Below are 16,007 nucleotides of genomic sequence, written 5' to 3'. Positions count from 1 at the left end.
GGGGAAAGGAAGGGGGCGGGGCCTGAAGGCGATGGGAGGAGCAATGCCTTCCCTCCGTGACGTCAGCGAGCTAGATTGGACGCGGAAGGTGGCAGTTCTCCATTGCCCCGGCGACTGTGGCTGGGTCTTTGCTGATGTAAACAGTAAGGGTGGAGGAGGAGACGGGGCGACAGAGAGAGAGAGAGACCCCCCAAAATTAGGTAAGGCGGAATGGAGGTGAATGGGTTGCTAATAAAGGGAGGTGCGGGGGAGAAAAGGAAGCCCAGGGTTTAGGAGAGAAGAGACTGGGATTCCAGGTCTGGGAGAGGAAAGGAAGAGAAGAGAAAGGAGGAAGGCATGGGGATTTGGGAAAGAAGGGATTGGAGCGGGTAGAGAACGGACGGAAGATCCCATATTTCAGTGGGAGGGCAGAGAAATGGAGGGGGGACAGATAGCAGGACTGGGAAGAGAGCATTAAGGGGAAAGGCAAATGCATTAGGGGTGGAGGGCTTTTCAAAAGTCATCCTTGGGGGGGGCACCTCAAGGTGGGAGACTGCTAAGGTAACAGAATTGGCCATTGCTTCCAAGGAAAAGGGTTGGTTCACTCATAACCAAGCATCGCTTCTGCTAATACTTAGCGGATATATGTCACGTTCAAGCGTCCCGCGCATTGTTATCTTGGTCGTCTTGACGACAGCCCTGTAAAGTAGGCCATAAATTGTGGTCAGCCCACGTGATGTGGAAGCACCTTGCCTAAAGCTACTGAGTTTTTTGCTTAGGTGAGCTCTGAACTGGGGACTTCCTGGTTCTCGGGCTGACCACTCCTCTTCTTCTCAGAGGCACCCGCTTGTTTTGATGCCTGCTCTTTCTCTTCCCCTCTCCCATGCAGCTGGGCCAGCAACCCCACAGACTCCTGGATAGTGGGCAGCCAAGTGTTGGGGGCCATGCAGCCCCCCGACCATGTTCCACATTCCTGAATACCAGGACGAGGACACTTTCCCAGCGGAGGAGAAGGAACTGCCGGACCACTGGAGGGGAATTGCGGGAGACGGCCGGGACCCTGACAGTTCAGTGCACACGGAGACCACGTCCAGTGGGCCCCAAGGTTTGCAAACAGAGGGTATTTCCCTTTCCTTCATCCTGTGCTGCTTATGGGGTGCTCTGGGCAAAACTGTCTTGGGGCCCCTGTAGATTCTGTACTCTCTTTCATTTACTTCTTTTCTTTTGCTCAAATGTATGCTATCTCTAGCCTCTTGTGGCGCAGAGTGGTAAGGCAGCCGTCTGAAAGCTTTGCCCATGAGGCTGGGAGTTCGATCCCAGCAGCCGGCTCAAGGTTGACTCAGCCTTCCATCCTTCCGAGGTCGGTAAAATGAGTACCCAGCTTGCTGGGGGGTAAACGGTAATGACTGGGGAAGGCACTGGCAAACCACGGCGTATTGAGTCTGCCAAGAAAACGCTAGAGGGCGTCACCCCAAGGGTCAGACATGACTCGGTGCTTGCACAGGGGATACCTTTACCTGTACCTTTTGTGCTATCTCTGTGTATTCTCTCCCTCTGCCTTTTTCATCTTATTGTTTCACATTCTCTGCTCTGGGATTCTCAGTTGCCCAGAAGTGTAATTGCAAAGGAACCTGAACTCTGAGGCATTTATAATAAGTGGTGTCAGTTCGTTGCAAACTTATTGGGGACCCCTCATGGGTTTTCAAGGCAAGAGATGAGCCGTTGCCTTCTCTGCTCAGCAACCCGGGTCTTCCTTGCTGATCTGCCATTCACTAACAACGGCCAACCCTGCTTAGCTTTCCATGCTTTGACAAGCTCAGGCTAGTCTGGGCTATTCGAAGTGCTCAGAGACATTGGGATCCACTGTCTTTTGTTCCTTTCCTCTTAAACTTCCTTGATGTTCAGAGCATTGTATTTGGTTCTCCTTTCCTTACAACAACCCTGTGAGATAGCTTAAGTTAAAAGAGGTGGTATTTATTACAGTTGCAGATGACGCTTAACTGGGTGGGGTAGCAAACATACCAGACGGCAGAACAACAATACAAGAAACTGGGCTAAAATGAATAAAGCGGAACTTGAACGGTTCCGCAGGGCCTGCAAAAGGGAAAGGCCTCTGCCAGGCATTTGGTTGAGGTTGACCTGAACCAACTGCTTCCCACTGGACCCCAAGCCTCCCTCCCATAGTAAACCACTGCCGTTCTCTCCAACCCACAGGGTCATCAGGATGTGTTAGTTGACTTAATGTTCTCCCCATGGTTCTTCCTTTCTACTATGTTATTTATTGTTACTACCGTATTATCTGTATTGTTCCTGTTCTCTGTAAACCGCCCTGAGCCTTCGGGGAGAGTGGTATATAAATATAATCAATAAATAGAATTTCAATTTAGGTAGGAAAAATCGTATGCATCACTATAGGATGGGTGAAACTTGCCTTGGCAGTAGTCCGTTTGAAAAGGATCTGGGGGTCTTAGTAGACCATGCGTTGAACATGAGTCACCAGTGTGACTCGGCTAAAAAGGCAAATGGGATTATGGTCTGTATTAAAAGAAGTATAGTGTCTAGATTATGCAAGGTGATGGTACCACTTTACTCTGCTAAAACCTCACTAGGATTACTGTGTTCAGTTTTGGGCCTCACAGCTGAAGAAGGATGTAGACAAACTGGAGCATGTCCAGAGGAGGGCTACAAAGATGGTGAGGGATTTGGAGACCAAGTCGTATGAGGAAAGGCTGAGGGAGCTTGGTCTGTTTAGCCTGGAGAGAAGGTGACTAAGAGGTGATATGATAACTTTCAAATACTTGAGAGGCTGTCATATAGAACAGGGATAGTCAACCTGTGGTCCTCCAGATGCCCATGGACTACAATTCCCATGAGCTCCTGCCAGCATTCCCCTGGCAGGAGCTCATGGGAACTGTAGTCCATGAACATCTGGAGGACCACAGGTTGACTATCCCTGATATAGAAAATAGGGCAGAGTTGTTTTCTGTTGCCAGATGGGTGGTCCAGAACCAATGGGTTGGAATTAATTCAAAAGAATTTTTGGCTAAACATCTGGGAGACATTCCAGACAGAGCAGTTCCTCAGTGGAACAGGCTTCCTCAGGAGTTGGTCAGTTCTTCTTTGGAAGATAGTCATCTGACAAATGCTGATTTTATGAATTTAGGCAGATTGTGAGTGGGTGGGATGTGTCAGTGTTTGTCTCTTGTGGCTCTTCCTTGCATACCCAAGGAATTGCTGATCACCACTGTGGGACAGTAGGTAAATTTCCTCCAGGCCAGGGTGGATTCTTGAGATTTTTTTTGGGGGGGGGAATCACTTGGTCATGAAATTAGGATCACTGTGGGTGGGCAGGTAGTTGTGAGTTCCTGCATTGTGCAGGGGGCTGGACTAAATGACCCTGGAGAATCCACTCTGTGATTCTATGACTGGCCCAAGGTGTCTCAACAAGCTTTCTGACAGAGTGAGCACTTGAACCCAGATCCCAGTCTCAGTATCCGAACAACTGCCCCACACTGCAGATAAATCACTACAGAGTGTTCTGGTCTTCTATGAAGTTCAGATTATATATAATCCATACAATAGAATATTACCACAGTCATTAACACTGGAAAAAAATTATATTTACACTGAGAAAGATCAAGATGCGTAGCAGTGTTGGTCTGTCTGTATCAGTAGAGAAGAGCAAAAGTCCAGTAGCGCCTTGAGAGCCAGCATGGTTAAGAGTGGCGACCCCTAATCTGAAAATCTGGGTTTGATTCCCCACCTTTAACGTGCAGCCAGCTGGGTGACCTCGGGCCAGTCACAGTTCTCTCAGAGCTTTCACTACCTCACAGGGTGTCTGTTGTGGAGAGAGGAAGGGAAGGCAATTGTAAAGCCGTTTTGAGACTCCTTTGGGTAGTGAAAAGCAGGGGATAAAAACCAACTCTTCTAAAGGTTAACAAAACTTGTGGCAGGACATGAGCTTTTGTGAGTCACTGCACACTTCTTCAGATACAGCAGTATCTGACCAAGTTAGCAGTGACTCACAAAAGCTCACTTCCTGCCACCCGTCGGAACTTAGCTGAATGGGCACATCTTGTGGCAAGTGGCATTTTTACAGGGAAAACAGGGAATAACACAGATAATTCATTAGATGTAAGCAATAACAGTGCATTCATAATGAATAGAACAGTATAATAGAACAGTGGAATGATGGTGAGAACATTAAATCAACTATAGCAGTGGTCCCCAACCTTTTTATCACCGGGGACCGGTCAACGCTTGACAAATATACTGAGGCCCGGGTAGTTTTTTGCCAAGGGGCATTGCCACTGCCTGAGCGCCTGCCCCACTTGCTTTCCCGCCAGCGCCCCTGACTTCCCACCACCCGCTGGGGGGCGCTGTCAGCAGCAGCTGCGCAGTGCCACTCCAAGGGGGAGCCCCAGCCATGGCGGCCGCTGGAGAGCACCAAAGGTGAGCCGGCGGCAGAGTAGCAGGGCAGCCCCCGAGGCAGCATCCAGGAAGGAGGATGAGGAGGATTCCGTGGCCCGGTACCGACTGATCTAAGGACCGGTACTGGTCCCCGGACCGGGGGTTGGGGACCATTGAACTATAGAATACTGATGCCCCCTTGGGTTGGATGAATCGGAGGTGGTTTCCATGGGAGGGAGGCTGGGGGGAGGGCAATGGAAGGCGATTGGTTCAGGTCAACCTCAACCAAATGCCTGGTGGAAGAACTCCCTGTTGCAGGCCCTGCGGAACTGCTCTAGTTCCATCAGGGCCCTGATCTTCTCTGGAAGCTTGTTCCACCAGATGGGGGCCAAGATGGAGAAAGCTCTGGCCCTGGATGAGGTCAAGCGAGCTTCCTTGGGGCCACGGATCAACAGGCACTTGGAGGTAGCGGAACGTAAGGCTTGGCCTCAAAGCAGCTTATAGCACTGTCCTCTCCTCCATTTTACCTTCACAACAACCTTGTGAGTGAAATAGGCTGAGAGTGTATGACGGTTCAGATCATTCAGCATGCATCCATGGCAGTGGTAAGTCCAGGAACAATTCCACCCTGTGCTTTCCAACCAGTGAAAATATTGAATTTAAGATCTTGGTCTAGTTTGGTTGTATGAATGCAATATGTCATGGAAATTTAATTTGTAGTCTTTTAGCCTCATCTTTTTGATAACACAACTATAGAGGTGAGGCTAGTGGCCAGTTAATTCTCTAGCTTTGAGATCTCCGACATAGTGAGTAGGGACGCCATGGCACCCGCCAGTTCTGGTGCCCAAGAAGTGTTTGTAAGACATGAGTAAGGCCAGGTAGAGGTTTTACCCAACAAGAGCCAGCTTGGTGTAGTGGTTAGGAGTGTGGACTTCTAATCTGGTGAGCCGGGTTTGATTCCTCACTCCTCCAAATGCAGCCAGCTGGGTGACCCTGGGCTCACCCATAGCACTGATAAAGCTGTTCTGACCAAGCAAGTAATCTCTCTCAGCCTCACCTCCCTCACAGGGTGTCTGTTGTGGGGAGAGGAAGGGAAAGTGATTGCAAGCCGCTTTGAGCCTCCTTTGGGTAGAGAAAAGCGGCATATATGCACCAATTCTTCTTCTACTACTTTACAGGGTGTCTGTTGTGGGGAGGGGAAAGGGAAGGCGAGTGTAAGCCGCTTTGAGACTCCTTTGGGTAGAGAAAAGCGGCATATAAGAACCAACTTTTCTTCTTCTCGGGTTTCAGTGGCTATTGGAGATTTGATTGGCTGTGCAGATTTTTTAAAATGTTACTTTGGCAGCAGCTGCCTCCAATCACTGCAAGGATCTTCCCTGTGTGACTGAAGGAAAGCTATGGCAACCATTTTGTGACTCACTCTGCCTCCTATGGCAGACATTTTGTGGCTGCTGCATCCACTATGCCGTGCTAGAATTCCAAAGGTGCCCCTGAGCTCAGAAAATTGGGGGACCCCTGCTGCAATTAACCGTCTTGCCAGGCTTTCCGTGGAGAAACTTGTGAACAGTGTAGCATTTTCATGGCAGGCTTGAATATTTCATTACTTTATATAAGCAGGCCAGCAAGAACCGTTTCCCCACGAGGAAGCTTTCAGAAATGAGTTTTTTACGAATGAGTGAACACACACAGACATTCAGTTTTTCTTCCAAGCAGCTCATGGTACTTGCATCCCCCTTCCCCCACATTGTGTCCCCAGAGCAATCTTGTGGGAGCCAACGATGCCTGATAAAAACCAGCCAGCTTTGCTGCTTAGGGGTGGGTGGGCTCAAAAATTAGCCAGCTCTGTATCCAGACCCTTATTTGTTTCCATTTATACCCTACATTTATTCCAAATGAGGACCCAAAGCAGTTTACCACATTCTCCCCTCCTCCAGTCTATTGCCACAACAACCCTGTGAGGTAGGCTAGGGTTGAAAGAGACTAGCTGCAGGTCAGCTCCCGAGCTTCCACGGGAGATAAGGATTTTAACCTGAGTCTCTCAGCTCTAGTCAGATGCCAGTAATCACTGCAATAGCCATCCCAAACCTTTTTGAGCCTGCAGGGATGTTTGGAATTCTGACATAGCAACAAGATGGCTGCTGCAGGAGGTTTTTAACCAGCAACGCAGTGCAAATCCTTGTGCTGTGGAGCCAGCTGCTGCCAAAGCAACATCTAAAAAATAAACCTCCACAAGCAATCAGAAGCCACGCTAGGCCAAAATCCTACCTTGCCCTTCTGCTTCCTAATTTAGTGTTTCCCATATTTTTCTATTGTTCCATGTCGTTTGTTGCCATCACTTCATTGTTGTTAATCTAAAATATCTGTATTGTTTCTGTTTTATGTGAACCGTCCTAAGCCTGCGGGGAAGGCAGCATATAAATATAATAAATAAATAATAAAAATATCTGGCCGGGATTGGGGGACTCCTGCACGACGCCATTTTGACCAGCGCGTGCCGGGAATTGCTGCAGTGGATTCATAACTTGGGTGGATTCATCTGCAAGTCTGGGATAACCCCACTGGGCTGTGTTTCTCCTTTCCCCTTCCTTAGCAGAGTTGCGCCGCCGCATCGGCTCGGATCCCCCCTTGCCGGAGTCGGAGCCGCCAGATGAGGTGGGCACTTTCCGGGGGCGTTCGCGCTCCGCCCCTCCCATCCTGTGGGCTGCCCAGCGATACGGACGGGAGCTGCGGAGGATGAGCGATGAGTTCCACGGGGCCCTGCAGGTGAGATGGGCACGTCCCACGGGTGCCCTCAGGAAAGGAGGCGCGTGTGATCGATGGTGCACGTTTGTGAAGGTCTACAGCAGCAGGTTGCTGAAGGGGGAGAAAAAGCACCGAGACAATTTATATCGCACCTATGCTCCATTAAATAATAGTGGTTTTGCTGGGGTTATTTATTTCCTTCCTTGTATACCCCACCTTTCTCCTCAGTGGGAACCTACATGGCCTACATGGTTCTCCTCACAACTCTGTGAGGTAGGGGATGCTGAGTGCGCATGGTGAGTCTCCCTGGCAGAGTAAGGATTTGAATTTGGGTCTCCCAGACGATAGTCTTCACCCCACACTGGCTCTCCGGTTAATTAATCTGGGCGGTGGATCGTTTTCTGTCAATAACTGCCAGTGACGCGTTGTATTGGTGCTTTCGCTGCTCCGCCAGTTACGTATCACCCGCAATGTGGCACCTTTGCATTCATTTTGAGACATGGGAAAGCCTCTGCGGCAAAACCAAGCGTTCGTAGAAATGGTTCCGCCCCACATCTCTGCCAGAAACACCTTCAAGTAATATGGAAGTAATATGGAAGCCCACTACAGCTTTCCAAATCTGATACACTGACATTGGACTGCTTTGTGTGCCCTGCGTAAGATAGAAGCTCTGTACTTCTTCAGACAAACCATTCCACAGTCCTGGTCCAGTCCGGGTGGAAAGCAAGCAAATGCATTGAATGGACAGAACAGCAAGAGGGAGAGCATTTGAGAACAGTTAGCAGATGGGGGTCTATTGGAAGTTGTGGTCTGCTAGGTATGGCCAGGGTGGGGGTTGTCCCCTGGCTCTGGAAGGCTTCAAAGGTCAAAAACAAGCATACCTTGAATTTGTCCCCAGAAGCAAATAGGTAACTGTGTAAATGTTGAATCATACAATCATGGAAGGGATCTCCAGGGTCCAACCCCCTGCATAATGCAGGAAGTATTATTCCAGAGAAACTAACACCAGAGGCTTGGCTTCAAATTTTTTACCTTCCATGACCATTCCAGAAAGGTAACCATAAACTGTGACTCTCCAGATGTCCATTGACTACAATTACCATGAGCCACGGCTTGGCCACCTCCTGGTCTCCTGTAACAAAATAAACCAGAACTCCAGTGGTACCTTGAAAACTCAGAGCATTTATTTCCGCCTGGGCTTTCTTCAGGTGCATGTAAAGAAGTGAGCTCTGACTGGTGAAAGCTTATGCTGGGAAATACATTTTGCTTCTTTAAAGTGCCACCAGGCGTCTGCTTTATGTCACCAAATTTGGTACCATTTTGAAGCTTCTAAGTCCTTTTTGAGGGTTGCCCCGTTCAGAGTGAGCTGCAGTAGTCCAATCTGGAGGTTACAGTGGCATATGACTGTGTGGCTAGCAGCTGAGTATAGGTAGTCACTCACTTATGAATAAGATGTAATTGAAAGATGACGTTCTTAGCAACAGTGCCAGCCTGTTTTGTCAACAAGGCTGCATCCAAGTGTATCTTCATCCGCTTAACCTGCGTTGACAGCTATACTTAAGTAAGTTCTCTAGAGAAGCAGCATATACTTTTTCTAAATCAATCTGTAAGGGAAAACTTATGACCTTATATAAAGCTGGCAAATCAACCCTGCTCAAAGTTTTCCTGCCTCTGTAACCAGCATCCTGTGTCCCGCCTAGCTCCCATTTCTGCTTGCTCATCCTAAGTCACGTTGACACTGGTTGTGGACATATTCTTGAGGGGTGTGTGTCTGACCATGTTGGTCTGAAGCAGTAGAACAAAGTTTGAGTCCAGTGGCACCTTTAAGACCAACCTAGCTGTATTCAAGGTATAAGCTTTTGTGTGAACGCACACTTTGTCAGATATGAAGTGTGCGTGCACACGAGAGTTTATACCTTGAATAAGACTTGTTGATCTTAAAGGGGCCACTGGATTCAAACTTTGTGCTGGCTGAGGGCAGTTAAGAGACACTCCCGAGGTTTGGAGAAGGAAATAGAGAACTGAATCTGTTAAAATCTCTCAGCCTAGCCTACCTCACAAGATTGTTGTGAGGCTAAGGTGGAAAAGGGGAGAACAATGTGAAAAGCCACTTCTCTTCCTGATCAGGGAATCAAAGTGGGGTGTAGAGAATGGGTTTTCACAGGTGGGTTTTATCCAGACTGATGTACCCCGCCACAAGCCATTTGGGAGTGGCGGGTAATAAACTGAAATACAAATAATAATAATTATTATTATGGCTGACCAATCTGACTGCAGCTAAAAATCAGCATTCTGCCCTATTTAGTTTCTAGATTATTTTCAAATGGCGCATTACAGGACACGAGTTATTTTGTTTGCCCAAGAGGTGCCTAAGACAGCAGCTTTGCCTCTTTCATCATCATAGAATCCTAGAGTTGGAAAGGGCCCTACAGGCCATCTGGTCCCACCTCCTGCTCAATGTGGGATCAGCCTCAAGCACCCAGCATAAGTATCTGTCCAGCCGCTGCTTGAACACTGCCAATGAGGGGGAGCTCCCCACCTCTATCCATCAGAGCTGATTTTCTGTTTAAAGAGGCATGCACCTTTCACCTTAATAAAAGAGATTTCTAACACATTTTTAAAAGCCAATTGCAAAACTGTGATGGAAGGGGAAGCTGATAATGTCCCTGGTGACAATCCCAGTTTTTTACAGGCTGACTTGACCCATGCCAAACTTTTACAGAACAGTTCTGTCGGAGTTTGCTCCTGGATAATTCCCACCTCACCTGACAGGTTACAGGGGGGCAACAGTGACACTCGTTAACCCCCGTCACCTTTAAAACAATGTTACTTCTGCCTTTAGCCTTCAAGAGGCCTTGAGAAAAGAGGCCACTTCTTCAAGAGGCACCAGTTCAGTCACACATCCTGTAAACGGAAGGTGCCAGGAAGTTAAAAAACAAAGCAGAGACAAAGCAGAGTCCTTCTGGGCATTGTTTGTGAGGGAGAGAGACACTGCCTTTCTCTCATAGTTCTTCTCTCTCTCATAGCCAGTTTGGTGTTGTGGTTACGAATGCAGACTTCTAATCTGGCATGCCGGGTTCGATTCTGCGCTCCCCCAAATGCAGCCAGCTGGGTGACCTTGAGCTCACCACAGCACTGATAAAACTGTTCTGACTGAGCAGGGCTCTCTCAGCCTCACCTACCTCACAGGGTGTCTGTTGTGGGGAGAGGAAAGAGAAGGCGACTGTAAACCGCTTTGAGCCTCCTTCGGGTAGAAAAAAGCAGCATATAAGAACCAACTCTTCTTCTTTTGCAGAAGCTGCCGCGACCCAAGAGTGCGGGGACTACCTCACAGATGTTTCGAACATCAGGCTGGAAGGAAACCCTGCATTCATGGTGGCGCCGGAGTTCTCCTGGACTTCCCAGAAGTCCTCCCTGACCGAGATTTGCTGCTGTTTTAACGAACAAAAGAGGGCCGGGCAATAAGGAGGGGTCAATGTAGCATGTTTTCTTATCCCAAAGTACCCAAGAAGGGGAGGGGGGGTCATTCCACAGCACCTCCCCACCCGTTCCCCGGGGGTGCCTCACACTATAATATGATGTGTAACCATTTAACCTCCCATCCATTTTACAAGAAATCACAAGCATTCCCTCGACGCTCCCCCCCCACTCCAAATACATTTTTCTATTAAAAAAAGCAAAAACACTGTATTGATAAATTAGAACAGGAAGCCTGGATTGTTTGTTTTTTTAATATGAATAAATTTGTAAAAAGCCTTTATTAAAATGCTGTCATTTCTGGTGTTTGGTGCATTGACATCCGTCCCTCGAGCGATTAGAATTCCTCCGCCTGGGCGCAGTTTCCTCTCAAGGCTGGCCGCAAACTCAAAACCAGATCTTGGGCTGCCAAGGAAAAGGATTTGCTCCCTTCAGGCCGCGATCTTTGAATTCACGTTTGCCCCCGGCGGCCCTAAGACAGGAGTGGCCAAACTGTTGCTCTCCAGATGTCCATAAACTACAATCTGCATGAGCCCCTGCCAGCACGCGAGTCCACAGATACATGAAGAGTTTGGCCACCCCTGTCCTGGGATGTCCTAGGCCAGTGGTCTCCAACCTTCTTGAGGCTGGGGACCAACAGGGCAACTGCCCGGCCGTGCATGCTGTGCATGCATGGCCGAAATCAAAACAAAAAACTAAAGTGCCACAAATGCACGATTTCAGCCGCGCATGGCGCATAAGCGCATGCGCGGCCCTGCTTCCCTCTTCCCCCCCCTCCCACAGTAAGAAGCTTCCCGGGCTGCAAGCTTGCGGCCTGGGAAGATTTTTACTGCAGGGGGGGGCGGGGAGAGGGAACCACGGCCCGGTGGTTGGGGACCACTATCCTAGGCCACACTACTGGGATCCCAACAGTAGCGTTTCCCACAATCCAGTGTGCTCAATTCCTCCATATCAGCGTGGGTCAAGTCCCAATTCCACAGCTGACTGTTCTCAGCCACACGGGCTGGAGACGCTGACTTGGGGATGACGCTCACGCCCTGCCGCAGAGCCCAGCGTAGCAAGACCTGAGCGGGGGTACGCCCTTGCCGTTCGGCAACGTTCACTACCTCGGGCCGCCCCACGAGCTGGCCGGTGCCCAGTGAAGAATACGCCTGTAGATGGATGCCCTTCTGGCGACAGAAATCCAGCAGCTCCGACTGGGCCAGTTGTGGGTGGAACTCCACTTGAAGAACGGCCGGGGGCACACGACAACTCGCAAGCAGCTCCCGGAGGTGCTGGATGGTATAATTGGAGACCCCGATTGCCCGGAGCTTCCCAGATTCGTGGAGTCTCTCCAGAGCTCGCCAGCTCAGCTGTCTCCGTTCTTTATTCCCTTTATCTCCCTGGGGGTGGCCCTGCGTGCCTGGCCAATGGATGAGATAGAGGTCCAGGTAATCGCAGCCCAGTTCCTGCAAGCTACGGAGGCAGGCTGCTTCAGTGGGTGCCTCTCCGTGGTCTCTTGGGCTCAGCTTGCTGGTCAGGAAGATATCCTCGCGGCTGAGACCACAGCGGGGCAGGAGCTCACGCAGCGCACTTCCTATGGCGGCCTCGTTGCCATAGACGGCAGCCGTGTCCACCAAACGGTAGCCGTTTTCCAAAGCGGCATGTAGGCTGAGGCGCACCGCCTCCCTGTCTCGCAGACGGAAAGTGCCCAGCCCCAGAAGTGGCATGGGTGCTCCAGTATTCAACCATGCTGTACGTTCTGGTGGCCTGGTTGGGACAAAACAGGTGGATTAGATTTCCCGGCCCTCTTTGGGAATGCCAAGCTCACCAGGGTAAGAATGACCGCAGTTCTGAATCTTGAAAGCCGATAACCATGAAAGGCTTGTTGGTTTCTTAAGGTGCTACTGGCCTTGAATCAGACTGAGAAGCTGGACCAGCCTCAAGACCTTCAGTCATCTTTGCAATGAACACCATGGACCTTGTTCCCAGGTTATGTTTACAATGGCTTAGGGGTAGTCTACATTGTAATGTATGGCTGCGAAAGTTGGACCATAAGGAAGGCCGAGCGTCAAAGAATTGAGGCTTTTGAACTCTGGTGCTGGAGAAGACTCTTGCGAGTCCCTTGGACTGCAAGGCGAACAAACCGGTCAGTCCTAGAGGAGATCAGCCCTGACTGCTCTTTAGAAGGCCAGATCCTGAAGATGAAACTCAAATACTTTGGCCTCCTCATGAGAAGGAAGGACTCCCTGGAGAAGAGCCTAATGCTGGGAGCAATTGAGGGCAACAGAAGAAGGGGACGACAGAGAATGAGGTGGCTGGATGGAGTCACTGAAGCAGTCGGTGCAAACTTAAAAGGACTCCAGGGAATGGTAGAGGACAGGAAGGCCTGGAGGATCATTGTCCATGGGGTTGCGATGGGTCGGACACGACTTCGCACATAACAACAACAACCTGTGGTCCTCCAGATGTTCATGGACTACAATTCCCATGAGCCCCTGCCAGCAAATGCTGGCAGGGGCTTATGGGAATTGTAGTCCATGTACATCTGGAGGACAAGCATACAATTATATATAAATGTAAGAACATACAAAGCTTCATTCTTCAGCCTTAAATCCATTTAGCTCACTCAGCATTGCTTACCCTGATCGGAAGTGGCCCTGTAGCAGATGCTACATTCTTTTTCGGCTAGAAATGCAAGGCATTTTTTTTTGGGGGGGGGGGGAAGCAAAGGATGTGCTCAGCCTTGAGTCACATGTTCACTCCCTCGGGGCTGCCAACATGAGGGCTTCATGGCCTTGAGGTATTTAGGTCTCTGCCAATAAGGTCTCCAAGATAGATTGGGTGTAAAAGATGCAATCGGGCGTCATTTATAATCTCGATTAAGACAGGAGGAAGAGATTTCAGCAGCAGGGAATGAGGCCATATTTACAGCAAGGGCTTATTTGTGAACACACTAAGGGGGGGGGGAGTCAAGACATCCAAAGGCTACTGTTTGTTTAGATTTTAAGTGATATTTTATTGTAGCAGAAGTTTTTGAGGACGGGGGGGGGGCACAGGGGTTTTCTCCTCCAGATGCAATGAATGGCTCCATGCTAAGCAGGCCTTGTCATCTTTTGTGTGGATCCCCTGAGTGCATCTGAAGAAGTAGCCTCTTAGCTCAAAATTTTCTACCGCTGCTAGTCTGACCCAGACGGCCTGGGCGAGCCAGATCTCCTCGGATCTCAGAGGGTGGGAGACTGCCAAGGAAGGCCAGGGTCCCTGCACAGAGGCAGGCCATGCCAAACCACCTCTGTTCATCTCTTGCCTCAAAACCCCCAAGGGGTCACCATAAGTCCGGAGCAACTAGACAGCCACGAGCCTTCTATTCGATTGTGCTGCCACAGACGGGCACGCCTGGCCTTCCAGAACGCTTGCTCACTTAGGGGGGAGAATCCTACTGGCCTTGCTTCTAAGCACCCATATTCAGGATTGGGCCGGAAAACTGCAGAATTAAGGGGGGGAGGGCGAGGACGGACTGTAATTTAAGAGCGGCTTTAAGCGAAGAGCTTCGTACTAGTTGCACGCATGATTTATATGAACTATAAGCCCAATTCACAGAAAAACAGTGTTTGGATAGCACTAGATGGGGGGGGGGGTGTCTGCATCTCCGGGACTGCAGTTGGTGCAAAGCCCTGTGCAAGGGGAGCAGCCAAATTGCTCAGCTCATCGACGTGCCCCGCGCCCCCCACCCCCGGGCATAAAGAGACTCCTCACCAGGATGCAGGCAGGTCCCGCGCGGGCGGCTGATGCTGCATGGCGAGGTTGTGGTGGTCTAAGTCGGTAGCAGAGAGGGGGGCGTTCCCGGAGCGCGATGAACAACGCCTACCGGCCAATCGGCGCGCCTAGCGAAAGGCAGGAGGCGTGGTCCCGAGGGAGGCTAGGGAGGAGAGCGCTGTTGAATGGGCCGCGGGGATGCGCATGCGCTCCCGCTGGCTTGGCTCTCGGAGCGGGGCGCTTGCTGAGTTTGCGCAGTGCTGCGCTCAGTGCGGTGGAGGTGTGGAAAAAAAAGAGGAGGGGGAAATAGGTATGATCCGCAGACTAGGGCCGAAGACGACGGTGATTTGGGGTGTTCTAAAATTCCATGCAATAGATGCATAGATTATAGTTACATATACATATACAAAATTATAATACATATACGTTATAAATTATATATATAATTATATATAAATTATGCCAGTTTGGTGTCATGGTTAAAAGCAGCAGCTTCTAATCTGTCTAGCTGGGTTTGATTCCTCACTCCTCCACATGCAGCCAGCTGGGTGACCTCTAGCTAATCACAGTCCTGATAAGTGCTAGTCTCACAGAACAGTTCTATCAGAGCACCCTCAACCCCACCTACCTCACAGGTAGTGAAACATAGAAACATAGAGTTATTCCGATCTTCAAAAAAGGGAGGAAGGATGACCCGAGAAAGTACAGACCAGTGAGTCTGACCTCTGTTGTGGGGAAGATAATGGAGCAGATAATAAAGGGGGAGATCTGCAAACATCTGGAGGACAATTTGGTGATCCAAGGAAGTCAGCATGGATTTGTCTCCAACAGGTCCTGCCAGACCAACCTGGTTTCCTTTTTTGATCAAGTAACAGGTTTGCTGGATCGTGGAAATTCGGTGGATGTCGTTTACTTGGATTTTAGTAAAGCTTTTGATAAGGTTGCCCATGATGTTCTGATGGATAAATTGAAGGACTGCAATCTGGATTTTCAGATAGTTAGGTGGATAGAGAATTGGTTAGAGAACCGCACTCAAAGAGTTGTTGTCAATGGTGTTTCATCAGACTGGAGGGAGGTGAGCAGTGGGATACCTCAGGGCTTGGTGCTCGGCCTGGTACTTTTTAACATATTTATTAATGATCTAGATGAGGGGGTGGAGGGACTACTCATCAAGTTTGCAGATGACACCAAATTGGGAGGACTGGCAAATACTCTGGAAGATACAGAGTTCAACGAGATCTGAACACAATGGGAAAATGGGAAAATGAGAACAAGATGCAATTTAATAAAGAGAAGTGTAAAGTTCTGCATCTGGGTAAGAAAAATGAAAAGCATGCCTACTGGATGGGGGATACGCTTCTAAGGTAACACTGTGTATGAACAAGACCTTGGGGTACTTGGGGACTGTAAACTAAACATGAGCAGCCAGTGTGATGCAGCGGTAAAAAAGGCAAATGCCATTTTGGGCTGTATCAACAGGGGCATCACATCAAAATCACAAGATGTCATAGTCCCATTGTATACAGCACTGGTCAGACCACACCTGGAGTACTGTGTGCAGTTCTGGAGGCCTCACTTCAAGAAGGACGTAGATAAAATTGAAACGGTACAGAGGAGAGCGACGAGGATGATCTGGGGCCAAGGGACCAAGCCCTATGAAGATA

The 16,007-nt window shown here is 49.5% G+C and overlaps 2 protein-coding genes across 4 annotated transcripts; one reads left to right on the top strand and one right to left on the bottom strand.

Annotated features, from left to right (window-relative positions):
- Nucleotides 1-36: 36 nt before the first annotated feature.
- On the top strand, nt 37-10,897 carry BAD (BCL2 associated agonist of cell death). 3 transcript variants are annotated; one of them, XM_077324218.1, is made up of 4 exons: nt 37-200; nt 869-1,084; nt 6,983-7,152; nt 10,427-10,897. In XM_077324218.1, the coding sequence occupies exons 2-4, from the start codon at nt 940-942 to the stop codon at nt 10,547-10,549; spliced, it is 438 nt and encodes a 145-aa protein (XP_077180333.1). In that variant the 5' UTR covers nt 37-200; nt 869-939; the 3' UTR covers nt 10,550-10,897. The 3 variants fall into 3 exon arrangements, with proteins under 3 accessions (XP_077180333.1, XP_077180332.1, XP_077180330.1); XM_077324217.1 differs by having other exon boundaries at nt 6,980-7,152; XM_077324215.1 differs by having other exon boundaries at nt 869-1,099; nt 6,980-7,152.
- Nucleotides 10,844-14,515, bottom strand: LOC143831088 (glyoxal reductase-like). Its single transcript, XM_077324211.1, has 2 exons — nt 14,344-14,515; nt 10,844-12,357 (listed from the first exon to the last, which is right to left on the bottom strand). The coding sequence occupies exons 1-2, from the start codon at nt 14,382-14,384 to the stop codon at nt 11,493-11,495; spliced, it is 906 nt and encodes a 301-aa protein (XP_077180326.1). The 5' UTR covers nt 14,385-14,515; the 3' UTR covers nt 10,844-11,492.
- Between the last annotated feature and the right edge of the window lie 1,492 nt (nt 14,516-16,007).

The sequence above is a fragment of the Paroedura picta genome, chromosome 1 (genome assembly GCF_049243985.1).
Source record: "Paroedura picta isolate Pp20150507F chromosome 1, Ppicta_v3.0, whole genome shotgun sequence".
Classification (NCBI taxonomy): Eukaryota; Metazoa; Chordata; class Lepidosauria; order Squamata; family Gekkonidae; genus Paroedura; species Paroedura picta.
This window is presented reverse-complemented; position numbering and strand designations above follow the sequence as displayed.

What these genes read in the sequence shown, in the direction of transcription:
- BAD (XM_077324215.1), top strand. Translation starts at nt 940, where the DNA reads ATGTTCCACATTCCTGAATACCAGGACGAGGACACTTTCCCAGCGGAG. An exon ending in CCAAGGTTTGCAAACAGAGG is followed by an intron (nt 1,100 to 6,979) that starts GTATTTCCCTTT and finishes CCCCTTCCTTAG; the next exon opens with CAGAGTTGCGCCGCCGCATC. An exon ending in AGTTCCACGGGGCCCTGCAG is followed by an intron (nt 7,153 to 10,426) that starts GTGAGATGGGCA and finishes CTTCTTTTGCAG; the next exon opens with AAGCTGCCGCGACCCAAGAG.
- LOC143831088 (XM_077324211.1), bottom strand. Translation starts at nt 14,384, where the DNA reads ATGCAGCATCAGCCGCCCGCGCGGGACCTGCCTGCATCCTG. An exon ending in CGGGACCTGCCTGCATCCTG is followed by an intron (nt 12,358 to 14,343) that starts GTGAGGAGTCTC and finishes TGTCCCAACCAG; the next exon opens with GCCACCAGAACGTACAGCAT.